This window comes from Heterodontus francisci, chromosome 7 (assembly GCF_036365525.1).
Source record: "Heterodontus francisci isolate sHetFra1 chromosome 7, sHetFra1.hap1, whole genome shotgun sequence".
Taxonomy (NCBI): Eukaryota; Metazoa; Chordata; class Chondrichthyes; order Heterodontiformes; family Heterodontidae; genus Heterodontus; species Heterodontus francisci.
In genome coordinates this window covers 97,443,158-97,457,385 of record NC_090377.1, presented here as the reverse complement: position 1 = coordinate 97,457,385, position 14,228 = coordinate 97,443,158, and the positions used below count along the sequence as shown (strand labels likewise).

At 45.1% G+C, this 14,228-nt stretch overlaps 1 protein-coding gene across 1 annotated transcript in view; it reads left to right on the top strand.

The window, feature by feature from the left end:
• The window catches only part of LOC137372396 (protein boule-like), a 161,864-nt gene that overhangs the window by 47,165 nt on the left and 100,471 nt on the right, over window positions 1-14,228 (top strand). The window contains exons 5-6 of the mRNA XM_068036284.1: window positions 350-425; window positions 9,575-9,702. Coding sequence (XP_067892385.1) covers window positions 350-425; window positions 9,575-9,702 — 204 coding nt within the window. The remainder of the gene's footprint in view (window positions 1-349; window positions 426-9,574; window positions 9,703-14,228) is intronic.

Below are 14,228 nucleotides of genomic sequence, written 5' to 3'. Positions count from 1 at the left end.
CCACCCCCACCTCACTTGTTTATAACCTTTGACATTTCTAATATTTTCTAGTTCCGAAGAAGGGTCACTGACCCGAAACGTTAACTCTGCTTCTCTTTCCACAGATGCTGCCAGACCTGCTGAGTGGTTTCAGCATTTCTTGTTTTTATTTCAGATTTTGCGAAGATGTGTTTTCCAAATTCATGTTAAACTATATTTTTAAGTTACCTTTTCTATAGGTGTTATTTCTTTCAGATATGAAATCAAGTTCTATTTTGTACATTTTTGTACATCCTTTCAGATAAAGTTTAATTATAAAAGTGGTGGTATTAACTAATATTTTGTACATTTTTATATCTTGTCCTTCTAGGCAGAAAAGTTGAATTACAAAGATAAGAAACTGAACATTGGTCCAGCAATAAGAAAACAGCAAGTGGGGATTCCACGTATGTATATAATAATTTTTCCCAATGTTGGTGACTAATTCAGAACACAGGGCTGGATTTTTAGTGCGGCGGCCTTCCAACATAGTAGTGCCGCCGCACAGCCCCCGGAATATTACACGTGGGGGCTGATTTAAATAGAGGGGGCGGCCTCCGTGTCCCTGGCAATGACGTTTGGCGCTGGTCCCATTTTTAAAGGGCTTCAAGCCCTGACAGCTGATGTAAACTTTTAAAGGGACCAGCACTGTAAATTTCAATAAAAACATTAAATTAAACATAAAAGCGCTACTTCCACCCCTCAATAATCAAACAATGCACTTATTTCCTTTATGTCGATGAAGGCCCCGCCACTTGCTACACTGAGGTCGGCACCCCCACTGCCAGTAATATGCGGTGGGCCCTTCTCAATGTCGGGGGTTGAGGCGGGTCTCTCCCCGCAGAATTTTACGGGCCCCTCCGCTGCGAGCCATGGCATCGAGGGGCTCGTAAAATTCAGGCCACTGTGTTTTATAGCATCAGTCATGGAGATTCTTATTTCTTCTACCTTCACCAAAAAATGGATGAGACTGCAGGAGGATTGTCCTCTGAAGTGATGGTTTTCCAGGCAGATGGAGGTTGAAAATTTGACAAAGTTGAGGCTGTTTTTAAGAATCTATTGTCTGTGCAATGTTTTGATTTTAACTCCGTGGAAAGTGTAATTGGCAACCTACTAATAAAACAACATTCTCAGAAATCCCACATGTCAAAGCAGTGTGTTTGCTTGATTTCTTTAGTGAGTTATTACAGAAAAAAAACTTTGTTTAATTAAAAAAAGGGTTCCATTTCCTGTGCTTGCATTTTGCCCATCTCTGGTTTGTTTTTCCTAGCATTATGTGTAAAATGTTATGTTTTGTAGTGGCATAGTATAACATTTTCAGAAAAATGACTGGACTTATTCCTACAATTGGCTGTGACCTGGTTTTCTGTCAACTGGTTAGCAATAATGAAGTTTTTTTTTGGAGAACGTCCTGATGATAAATACAAGAAAAATTAAAAGATTGAGGTAGTTGAGCGGGAGTTAGCCAGTTGGGCAGCTCGGCAACAGCAAATTGGGCACCTGATGGATAGTTTGGGACCTTGGTGAGAGGACCAAGTCAGTAGTTGGGATTTCCTGCTAACCTCCATCTGCACAAACCAGATTGAGTGCCACTGGGTTAAGGGCAAACGAATCAGTATTCAGAAAAGTATACAACTGGACAGTATGTTTACAACTTGCCTCTACCTCCTTCCCCAAAATTCACAAACGGACTGCCCTGGTAGACCCACCGTTTCAGCCTGTACCTGCTCCACTGAACTGATTTTTTTCCTGTCTTGACTTATTTCTTCTCTTGTCCAGCCTCTTCCCACTTACATCTGTGACTCTTTGATGCCCTCCATCACTTAAACAGTTTCCTGGCTGTAACCATCGCTTTTTCACCTTGGACGTTCAATCTCTCTACACCTCCATCCTCCACCAGGATGGTCTGAGAGCTCTCAGCTTCTTCTTTGAATGGAGGCCCAACCAGTCTACATATATCGTCACCCTCCTCTGGCTGGCTGAACTTGTTCACACATTGAACAAGTTCTCCTTCAACTCCACTCACTTCCTCCAAATAAAATGTGGAGCTATGGGTACCTACATGGCTCCTAGCTATGCCAGCCTTTTTGTGGGATATGTAGAGCATTTTTTCTTCACTTTTTTTTTTAGTACATTGTTTCAGTGGCCTTTTCTGCTCTCCCTCTGAACTGGAACATTTTCTTAACTTTGCTTCTAGCTTCCACCCTTCTCTTGCTATCACATAGCCTATCTCTGACCTTTCCCTTCCTTGATTTCTGTGTCTCCATCTCTGGGGATTTGGCTATCAACCAATATTCACTATAAACGCACTGACTCCCACAACTACCTTGATTACACTTCACACCCTGCTTCCCGTAAGGACTCTATTCCATTCTCCCTGTTTCTCTGTCTCACCCGCATTTGTTTAGACAATGCTACATTCCATACTAGCAGTTCGGATGTTGTCTTCCTTTGTCCTCAACTGAGGATTCCCCACCCACGGTGGTTGGCATGGCCCTCGACTGTCTGTTCTATTTCATGCACTTCTCTCACCCTTTCCCCTCCCTCCCAGAACCACGATCGGGTTACCCTTGTCTTCACCTTCCACCCTACCAGCCTCTGGAGGCAATGTATCATCCTCCACCATTTCCACCACCTCCAGCATGATGTCCCCACCAAATACATCTTCCCTTCCCGTTCCAGCATTCTAAAGGGACAGTTCCTCTGTGATACCCTGGTCTACTGCTCAGTCACAACCAACACCCCTCTCTTCCCTTCAGCACCATTCCATCCAAGTGCAAGAGATGCAACACATTCCATTTTTACCTTCTCCCTTCTCATGCCCCAAACATTCCTTCCAGGTGAAAGTGATTTACTTGTACTACTTTCAGTTTAGTTTCTCTCTTCGCTGCTCACAATGTGGTTATCTCTACATTGGGTAGACCGAATGCAGACTGGGTGACTGCTTTGCCAAACACCTGCATTCAGTCCACAAGCATGATCCCAAACCTGTTATTTTAATTCTCCACCTTGCTCTCACTCTGACCTTTTAATCCTCAGTTTTCTGCAGTAGTCCAGTGAGGGACAAGACCTCAACTTTCAACTAGGCACTTTACAGCCTTCAGGACTCAACATTGAGTTCAACAATTTTAGATTGTAACCCCTGCCCCCATTTTGTTTTGTTTTCTTTTTCTCTCTCGTTTCTCTCATTTCCTTTTCTCTTGGCCGTTCAGCTATTCCGGATCCTGCCATTCATATACCCTCTAGAGTCATAGTCATTTGCAACAGAGAAGGAGGCCATTTGATCCATCGAGTCCATGCCGGCTCTCCATGGAGCTATCCAGTCAGTTCCACCCGAGATACATCTTTTGTTCCTTGTCCTACTTCCACTCCCTTTGACCTTGCACCATGAAGCCTTTTGTCATTTAATGTCTCCTGCCCTCCACCCTTTCACAGGTCTTCCCTTTTATTCTTTTGCTTGCCCACCCTCTCCCTTTCACTTGTTCAAAAACTTAAATTACTAACTTTTCCCAGTTCTGATTAAAGGTGACAGACCTGTAATGTTAACGCTGCTTCTCTCTCCACAGATGCTGCCTGACTTGACTATTTCCAGCATTTTCTGTTTTTATTTGTTTAATATGCACCTGAGTGCACTTCACTACAGTAAGTTGCATTGCTTATTTGCCGCCTTGCACAAAATGGAAAAAGGGACGTCTGCAAATTACCAGGTCAAGTCAGCTTTCCACTTACTTTTTTCGTGCAGTAGGCAGTGCATTTTGTATTTGCCAGTGGCGCTTAGAATTCCAACAATTTCTTTAAATAATTGGGAGGTGGTAGTTCTTTTCAGGTTTATCTTTTTGATTTGGATACAGACCCCCCCCTAACCCCGTGATACAAAAATTGGACTACCTGATAACCTGCTTGTCCCTTCCATCTTTGCTACTTTTGTTGCATTTCCCCTCCCTCATTCTTTTCCCTTCCCTTCCTCTACTCATCTCACCACCCCACTCCACTCTACTCTTCCTTTACCTTCTTGCCCTTTTCCTTCTTCTCCACCTTCCTCCCTTACCCAGTCACTCTTGTCCTCTGCCCTTCCTCCTTTCTCCCTCTCTGATCTGATGACTCTTCCCCTCCCTTGGTTTAATTATCCCTCCACCCTCTAATCCTGCCAAGCCTGATCAGTGTCCTTGCTCTTAACTCCCCATGTGCATTGTTGTGGGACATCAGCTAGTAAATAATAGGCCAGAAATTGCTGCAATGGTGGATTTAGCAATGAACAGTTTAATTTGGATTTTATGCTCACTATTAACATCACGAAGTTTACACCACAAATTACTGGAACGTTGATCTGATAATGGGGCAGCAATGTCAAAGACACAGTTGGGATCTCATGCAGGTTGTGCCTCACGGCTTATCTCTGACCAATGAAAAAAAAAACAGAGCAAACAATGGAGAAGGAAAATGGGTGAATTTGAGTCAAATCAAATATGTACAGAAATGTAGAGGTGTAAAGGAACAGTGGATTAAGTGAAAGAGCAAAAGATAGGAAAAGCAAGTTCAGTGTCATGTCAGGACCATACATCACATTAAATGGCTGTGGCTAATTCGTAATAAAAATCTTAAGTACGTTAGGTTCAATGGGGAGACTCAGTGAGGAGGGACTTGCATCTGCTTTAGGCAAGCTAACAGCAGAGCGTCGCAAATTGTTCAGCAATTTGCTGAGAATCGGAACTCATGCAACACTTATTTTAAAAAAAACTTTGCAAGTGCCTGGACTTATTAACCGTGTTAACCATTAATTGGTTAACACTATAAGGACACAACCTCCCAACAATTTCTGGCCGCGCACACGTACGCACACGCAATCAGTGGAATAACACATCATTTCAGACAAATAATGGGCAGAGTACTTAAAAGTCCTAAAGTAACAAAGCACCTGTGATATCCTAAATAAGTAGGAGACTTCAAGTAAATGGGAGATGGAAAACATGAGGATCAGTTATGAAATGGAAACAGGCTTGACATGGGAACAGAAAATGCTGATAAAGCATAATGGATCCTTGGAGTCATAGTTATACAGCACAGAAACAGGCCCTTCGGCACATCGTGTCTGTGCCGGCCATCAAGCACCTATCTATTCTAATCCATCCATTTTCCAGCACTGGCCCGTAGCCTTGTATGCTATGGCCTTTCAAGTGCTCATCTAAATGCTTCTTAAATGTTGAGGGTTCCTGCCTCTACCACCTCTTCTGGCAGTACGTTCCAGATTCCAACCATGCTCTGGGTGAAAAAATGTTTCCTCAAATCCCCTCTAAAGCTCCTGCCCCTTAACTTAAATCTATGTCCCCTCGTTATTGACCCTTCTGCTAAGGGAAAAAGTTTCTTACTATCTAACCTATCAATGCCCCTTATAATATTGTATACCTCAATCAGGTCCCCACCCTAGCCTTTCCAGTCTCTCTTCATAGCCAAAATACTCCAGCCCAGGCAACATCCTGGTGAATCTCATCTTTAGTGCAATCACATTCTTCCTATAGTGTGGTGCCCATAACTACACAGAATCCTGTTGTGGCCTAACTAGTGTTTTATACAGCTCCATCATAACCTCCCTGCTCTTATATTCTATGCCTCGGCTAATAAAGGCAAGTATCGCATATGCCTTCCTAACCACCTTATCTACGTGTGCTGCTGCCTTCAGTGATTTATGCACAAGTACACCAAGGTCCCTCTGTACTTCCTAGGGTCCTACCATCCATTGTATATTCTTTTGCCTTGTTAGTCCTCCCAAAATGCATCACCTCACGCTTCTCAGGATTAAATTCCATTTGCCACTGCTCAGCCCATCTATATCGTCCTATAATCTAAGGCTTTCCTCCTCACTATTTACGACGCCACCAATTTTCGTGTCATCTGCGAACTTATCATACCTCCTATATTGAAGTCTAAATCATTAATGTGCATTACAAACAGCAAGGGTCCCAGCATCGATCCCTGCAGTACACCATTGGTCACATGCTTCCACTCACAAAAACAACCCTTGACCATCACCTCTGCCTCCTGCCACGAAACCAATTTTGGATCCAATTTGCCAAATTGCCCTGAACCCCATGAGCTCTTACCTTCTTAACCTATCTCCCATGTGGGACCTTATCAAAAGTCTTACTGAAGTCCATGTAGACTACATCAACTGCTTTACCCTCATCTACACATCTCGTCACTTTCTTGAAAAATTCAATCAAGTTAGTTAGGCAGGATCTCCTGACAAAGCCATGCTGACTATCCCTGATTAATCCCTGCTTCTCCAAGTGGAGATTAATCCTGTCCCTCAGAATTTTTTCCTATAGTTTCCCTACCACTGATGTTAGACTCAACGGCTTGTAATTACCTGGTTTATCCCTGCTACCCTTCTTGAATAATTGTACTACGTTCACTGTCCTCCAGTCCTCTGGTACCTCTCCCATGGCCAGAGAGGATTTGAAAATTTGCGTCAGAGCCCCTGCTATCTCCTTCCTTGCCTCACATGACAGCCTGGGATACATCTCGTCTGGGGATTTATCCACTTTTAAGCCCACTAAAGCAGCTAATACTTCCTCCCTTTCAATGCTAATATGTTCAAGTATATCACAATCCCCCTCCCTGATCTCTTCACCTACATCGTCCTTCTCCATAGTGAACACAAATGAAAAGTAATCATTTAAAACCTCACCGATATCCTCTGGCTCCACACACAAATTGTCACTTTGGTCCCTAATGGGCCCCCCTCTTTCACTGGTTATCCTCTTTCTGTTAATATACTTATAATACACCTTGGGATTTTTCTTTATCTTGCCAAATAGTGTTTTTTCATGTCCCCTCTTCGCTCTCCTAATTATGTACCCCCCTACACTTTCTATACTCCTCTAGTGCCTCTGCTGTTTTCAGCGCTCTGAATCTACAATAAGCCTCTTTTTTTCTTTCCTAATCCAATCCTCTATATCCCTTGACATCCAGGGTTCCCTGGACTTGTTGGTCCTACCCTTCACCTTAACGGAAATATGTTGGCTCTGAACTCTGACTATTTCCTCTTTGGCTCCCACTGATCTGATGTAGACTTTCGTACAAGTAGCTGCTCCCAGTCCACTTTGGCCAGATCCTGTTTTTTCATATTGAAATCGGCCTTCCCTCAATTCAGTTCCTTTATTTCCAGTCCATCTTTGTCCTTTTCCAGAACTACCTTAAATCTTAGTTATGGTCACTATCCCCGAAATGCTCCTCCACTGACACTTCTACCACTTGTCCGGCTTCATTCCCTTGGATCAGGTCCCGTACCGGCCCTTCTCTTGTAGGACTGTCTATGTGCTGGCTCAAAAAGCTCTCCTGTATGCATTTTAAGAATTCCGCCCCCTTTTAAGCCTTTTGCACTAAGATTGTCCCCGTTGATATTGGGGGAAGTTGAAATCCCCTACTATTATTACCCTATTATTTTTATACCTCTGAGATTTGCCTACATATCTGCTTCTATATCTCCTGTTTGGAGGCCTGTAGTACACTCACAGCCAAGTGATTGCTCCCTTTTTAAGTTCTACCCATAGGGCCTCATGTGAGGAACCTTCTAAGATATCATCCCTCCTTACTGCAGTAATTCATTCCTTAATAAACAGTGCAATGCCACCTCCTCTTTTACCCCCTCCCTTGTCACGCCTGAAGATTCTATACCCTGGAATATTGAGCTGCCAGTCCTGCCCCTTCCCTCAACCATGTCTTTGATAGCAATAATGTCAATTCCCATGTGTTAATCAACACCCCCACTTCAACTGCCTTACTAGTAAGACTTATTGTGTTAAATTAGATGCAATCCAGTCTTGCATTATTTACTTGTGCCTTCCAGAGTGACTCAGTTAATCTTCTATATTTGACGTGCATCACCCCCTACTGTACCTCCACTCTGTATCACATCCCCTTGCCAAATTAGTTTAAACCCCCCCCCCCCCCACCCCCAACTTCACTAGCAAACCTCCCAGCAAGGATGTTGGTCCTGTTCTGGTTCAGGTACAACCCGTCCAACCTGTACAAGTCCCATCTTCGCCAGAAACCGACCCAGTGATCCAGGAAACTAAAGTTCTCCTTCCTGCACCATCTCCTAAACCATGCATTCATCTGCTCTATCCTCATCTTATACTCATTAGCACGTGGCACTGGGAGTAATCCAGAGATTACAAACTTTGAGGTCCTGCTTTTTAATTTGCTACTTAGCTCCCTAAGTTCTTGTTGTAGTACCTCATCCCTCTTTCTACCTATGTTATTGATACCAATGTGTACCATGACCTCTGACTGTTCACCCTCCCGCTTCAGAATGTCCTGCAGTCACTCCATGAGCCCTGAAAAGAGGAGAACATAGAATATACGGCACAGTAACAGGCCATTTGGTTCAACCAGAAGGAAGAAGCCAGCAGGGAGGTCTTCATTTCTAATGAAGAGTATGCACTTGAAATACTGGGTTGGAATTTGCCACAAAGTTGGGCATGGAGGCAATTTCTCACGACTGGCCCGTTTTCAGGGAGGCAACTTCTGGGGGCGTCGGTGGGCGGGTTGCCAAGTGAGGGCACTCACCACAAGTCATCCAAATTTTCCACACCTCTGATGTGGTTGCAGCCCAGAGCTGGAAGGCTGGCAACCGCCAGCAGCTGGCTAGAAGTGCATCCTGCAGTGCAGTCCAGCATAGACCTGCAACTTTGCAAGGGCCACAGCTGCGGCAGCAGGCCTTCTTCTGGAGGGGTTCCTCCTCCACGGTGATGTCTGGCAGCTCTGGCCACAGTTTATTTAATTGTTCAATTTTTCAGAGGGCGCCTCCAATTTGAGGCAGCCTTTCGGTCCCTGACCTGCCTCAGCAGCACCCACCTCGCCTGGTGGGGCTGCTGAGGCTCTAGAGCTGCTGGCCTGCTGATTTGCTTGCAGCATAGAGAGCCCGCCCACCATCCTTAATGAGACAGTAAGCTTGGAAGCGGACAATTAGGAGGCCGCATCTTGGAAGATCGCTGGTCCGGATTTGCTGCCGGTACAGGCTCAGTAACCCCATTTGGTCCCAACGTCAGTCCAGAATCCTGTGGGAAAAATCCAGCCCATTGACTGTTCTCTCCACTGAAGCTGATTGACCTGCTGTGTGTTTCCACCTTTTCTCTATAGTTTTGTTTTTTCTCGGTGACTGCCGTATTCTGCTTTTTACACTCTGCTGCTTTGTTTCTTTGGGCTCTTTCAGGTCAAAATGCACTTGTTGCAATTGTTTTAATATCTTCGCAGGATACTCACTTGGCTGATCACCTCAGTGCCATATTATCAGTGGATCAAAACATTTGAAATAAATGGTTTTCCTTGAAATTTTCCCTCCTGGCAGAATAATATTGATGCTGCTACCACCCCAGCATGGTGTATAGGACACCTTTTGAATAGTTAGAATAATTTTTCCTTTAACTCCTTCAGACCATTCAAAAATTGATTTGAATTGTGTATTTTAGAGACTTAATTTTCTCTGGGCTGTTATACACTGTGGTCTTTAAATATTTCTTTTAGTAAGTAGGTGTCGTTTTTCTCTGCTAAATAGGAACAAGTTTAATGCCAGCAGCTGGGACAATGTATTTGACCACTTCAACTGGATATCCTTACACATACCACAACGGAGTGGCTTACTTCCATAGCCCAGAAATCACTTCTGTTCCACAACCTTGGCCTGTAAGTAACTATGTATTTGAGTATTTTAATTTTTGGTTGGTAATGAACTACAAGATGTAACAAATATTGTCTAGTTTAACACATACTCAATGAATGTTAAATGGGATTAGTTCAGTTATCCAGTCGTACACAGCTCGAGATTAAACAAGGTTTATATTTTATCTTGCCTAATTGCACAAAATATTGGGGGCGCAAGAATGATTCAGGCAAAGGATCGAATCTCAATACTGCCGCTCCCTGATGGTGTTAAATCAACAAAGTTCAAGTTATTGACAATAACTGCACTTCTGTTTAAAATTAAGAGTTCAAAAGATTTGATGTGGTTAGCAAGAGTGCTTGCTAACTATAAAACAAGCTGGTGTTGTACCAGCTGATAACCTCTTCTGGTGTCAGGTAGGTGAAGTGAGGTGCTGGGAGTCGTGCAGGCAGAATGTTTTACATGTGTAAATTGCACACGAGTAAGTATTTCACCCCTACCAAGAAACAAATGAGACTGGTTGGGGAAATCTTGTGATTCATAAAAATAGCAACAAAAAAGGGATAATGTACCTGGAATGCATATTGGGGAATTGTGTATTCCCAGCCATTGGTTTTACGTCCTAGAAGAGAAATAGCAGGCATAGGGTGTGGAATTTTGCAGTATGAAGTAGAAAATTTTCCCTAATGTTGCAAGCTATTAGTTGTACCACATGGGGAGTTATCGTTCAACTTTGCTTTTGTAATGGATTCCTTACTTAGAGTTGGAGGGTATAAAAGTAAAATGTTGGCTATAATAATTCCAAACAGCTAATAATTCTACATAGGGAATTCATGTTAATTACTGCATAATTGTAGCTTGTCAGTTGCATTAAGAGATTGAGCCCTTCTAATGCATTCAACCAGTACTTAATTGGAATTGATATGATAAGCAAACAGTTGACCAACTCTGAAGTTTTCCACAGCTCTATTATGTAACTGTAATATTGAAGGTTTTTTTTTTAAAAAGGAAATTTCCCAATCACCTGTGGGATTGCACAGCGCATCAATGCCAACAGTAGATTTCAGGTGAAGCAGGGTTAGAGGATGGGAGCTAATTGGACTAGGGCCTACAGACATAATTTAGTTACCGTTTTAAAATCATGCATTCTTCACTGTTTATTTTTATACCTTTTTTACAGTTAATTAGCAAATATACAGCCATTTGGAGAAGCAAGTGTTGATTCAAGCACTGGAGGCTAAGACGCAATACCCTTTTGCCATTGATGGAATTGTCGTTACAGCATAAATAAAGACAGCAAGTGCTGGAAACACTCAGCAGGTCTGGCAGCATCTCTGGAGGGAGAAACATGATGAAAGGTCATCAACCTGAAACGTTAACTGTTTCTCTCTCCACAGATGCTGCCAGACTTGCTGAGTATTTCCAGCACTTGCTGTTTTTATCTCAGATTTCCTACAGTATTTTGCTTTTATTGTAGTTAACAGCATGATGTGTCTACATGGGACTTGCCATTATAAATGTCGATACAGGAATTTATAATAGTAAGTTGACAGACGTAACATTGTTAATATAATAGTTGATCTTCCAGAATATTGCATATACTGGGCTGAATTTAGTCAACCCATCGTGGGTCCCGGTGGCAAATCTGGAAGTGGGGGCTGTCACTGCTTGTCACGTGTGCGGCTGGCCCACTGCGATCATGGGGCGGACTGTCAGTTATCATAATGGAGGCGCAGGACCCTTCCAGTTACACAACGGGGCCAGGTGACGTCGTATCGTCAGTGGAGCCAACACAGGTGCTGGCACCATCTTTTATTCCACTGCAGCCGTGCTTAAATTGCTGGTTTGCTTTTGATGCTGTGCTGCTGTCCCAGGCCTCAAAAAGCTAGGAGCTATCCAGAAGCCAACAGGGAACATGTCAGGTGTGAGATGTGACCTGTCAGTTCACTGCCTCCTTGGAGATTTCCCTCCAGGCTACAAAGGAAAGGTGGGAGGATCTCCATCCAAAGGATGGCAAGAGGTCCTCCTGCCTGATTGAGCAAGTTTGGCTGGAGATCGTAGAGGAGGTCAGCAGCTGAGGAAACTGGGTCCAGTGCAGGAAGAGAGTCGGTGACCTACTTTGTTGTGCCAAGGTGAGTGTTCCATACTTCTCTCCTCTTTGGGGCTGGCATGCGCCTACGCGGGAGGCAGCGCACCATGGGGAGGGAGTCACCACAAAGGCGACAGTAAGGTAGGGGGTTAGGCATCACCACATCCTGCCACTTGCATGAATGCATCTCGGCCACAGGCCACCTTCTTTCACGGCTCAGCCCAGTGATGTCCCCGAGAGCAGGCGTTGGGAGTAGCCATGTAGGAAACCCCAGTAGGGGTTGAGAGGCTACCACTAGCAGAACTGTTCTCTTGTTCCTTCTGCAAAGTCTTAACTATGTTCCTCCACTTGGAGGACAAATGGACCCATAATGCCAAGGAGACCCCATGGACTGGTGGAGAAATGGTTAATAGTTTTCCACTGCTGAGGAGGCGGCACTGGAGCTAGCAGGGGCCCAGGACGGTCACTCATTAGCAGATGGTGAGACTGGAGTCTCCGCACAAGACGATGAGGATTGTCTTCATTCAATATCCAGCGCACTTCTGGAGATCCACATCATGCATGGATATCATTGTGAGATCGGCACAGCCCAACTCACATTTGTGTTGTCTCATGCAGGCTGGCGAACGCAGAAAACTCCGTCAGAAGCGGGGACAGCAGTCAACCTCTGAAGAGGGGCACTCTGAGTTTGCACTGTCACCTGACCCTCCACCTTCCACCAGGCCAGATACTTTCTCTGAGGTAGGTTTACGCACGACTTCAGAATTGAGGTCACCTGCTGGTGAGAGCACTGCACAAGCAGCTGAGTCCTCTGACAGTCAGAAGATCAGCATGGCCAGGCCCATGCTGAGCCCCAGGCTGATAATGAACATCTGGTATTGACAGCACAGGGTATGCTAGAGTTGCAGAGAGTTGTAATGCAACATCTGGCGGAGATGCCAGAAGCCATGCGCAGCTATGAGCGGATGATGGAAGAGTACTGCCAAGTCTCAGGCATGTGAGCATATGGTTTCCTCCATCAAGAGGTTGGTAACCCTCTTTGAGAACCAGATCTCTCAGATGTGCGCAGACCTGCACACCATCACTTTGGCCATGAGCTCTGCACAGCAGTGGCAAGGTGAGGTGCCTGGACTCTTATCCAGTACCTGGTCCTTCTCTGGTCAGTAGGGAAGTTCAAGTGAGTCTTGAAAGGGAGGAGGAGAGGCTGACCTCCACAGCTGGGGGCTCCCCTAGGGCATTCTTTGCTGTTGGCAGTGGCTCCTCAGCCCCTCCACCAGATAGCCCAGCTCCAGTAGCCGTGCGTCTGATCAGTCTGCCTCCAGCCCAGCTGCGAGCATAGGGGTTACACCTCATAGGGCTACCCAAACGTATAAAGAAAACTACCTAGAAACACTTGCTGTTTCACGGGTTTGATATTTGCCACTTTTTTCATGTTATAAAGTGTTCTTTTGTTACTGAAGTTAATATTGATTGTGGAAAATGCTTATTCTTTCCATACCTTAATTAGGAGATGCTGACTTCGCCCTTCTCCCTTTTAGTGGGCTGCCAGTGTAGGCACACTGCTCCTTTTGGTAATTGTCTCACCTGGGCCAGAGCGTGTAGTTAAGCTGGGCGCGAGGCATGGGACCCAAGTAGAGAAGCGACGGACTGAATGTTTTTAGGCAAGTCTTTATTGCTTTCACTCTGAGAGGCTGTCATTGTGGCTGGAAGCGACTGTCTCTTGCCTCCTTGGCCTCTCGCTCAATGTGTCTGGCCTCCGGTGTAGGGGATTCAATCTCCAGTGCTGGTTCCTCATCAGCTTCCTCTGCGTCTTCTAGGTTGAGGAGTGGCAATTATTCATGTCCTCTTCAGACAAGGCCATCCCCTCCGCAGGGCTAAATTGTGCAGAGCATAGCACACCACCATGATACTAGAGCCCCTTGCTGGGGCATACTGCAGGGCTCCATTGGATTGATCCAGGCATTGGAATCTCCTCTTCAGCAGCCCAGTGGCCTGTTCGATAGATGGAGCTGAAACAAATGTTCTCCTATGCTGCACTGCGAGGGTTGCACACAGGTGTCAGTAGCCATGTCTGCAATTGGTAGCACTTGTTGAGAATCTATCCCTGAAGGCAGCCTGAAAAGCCATGGCACCTGGGACTGTCAAAGTATGTAGGTGGTGTGGCTTCCCAGGAAGTGGGAACGCACCTGCAGGAAACGCTTTGGTTGCAGACCAGTTGAACACTGATGGAATGGGAGCCTTTCCTGTTGATCAAGGCAGCTGGCTGGTCTGTTGGAGCCTTGATGGCCTCGTGTGCAATTGATCACACCTTGCACCTGGGGGAATCCAGCGATGCCCCCTCTGCCTGACTGTCATGGCTGCTGCCTGGGAGACCCCACACATGTCCCTGTAAAGATCCCGGACGCGTAAATGTTGAGTGCTACGGTGATCTTCAGGGCCACAGACTATAGGATGACCACC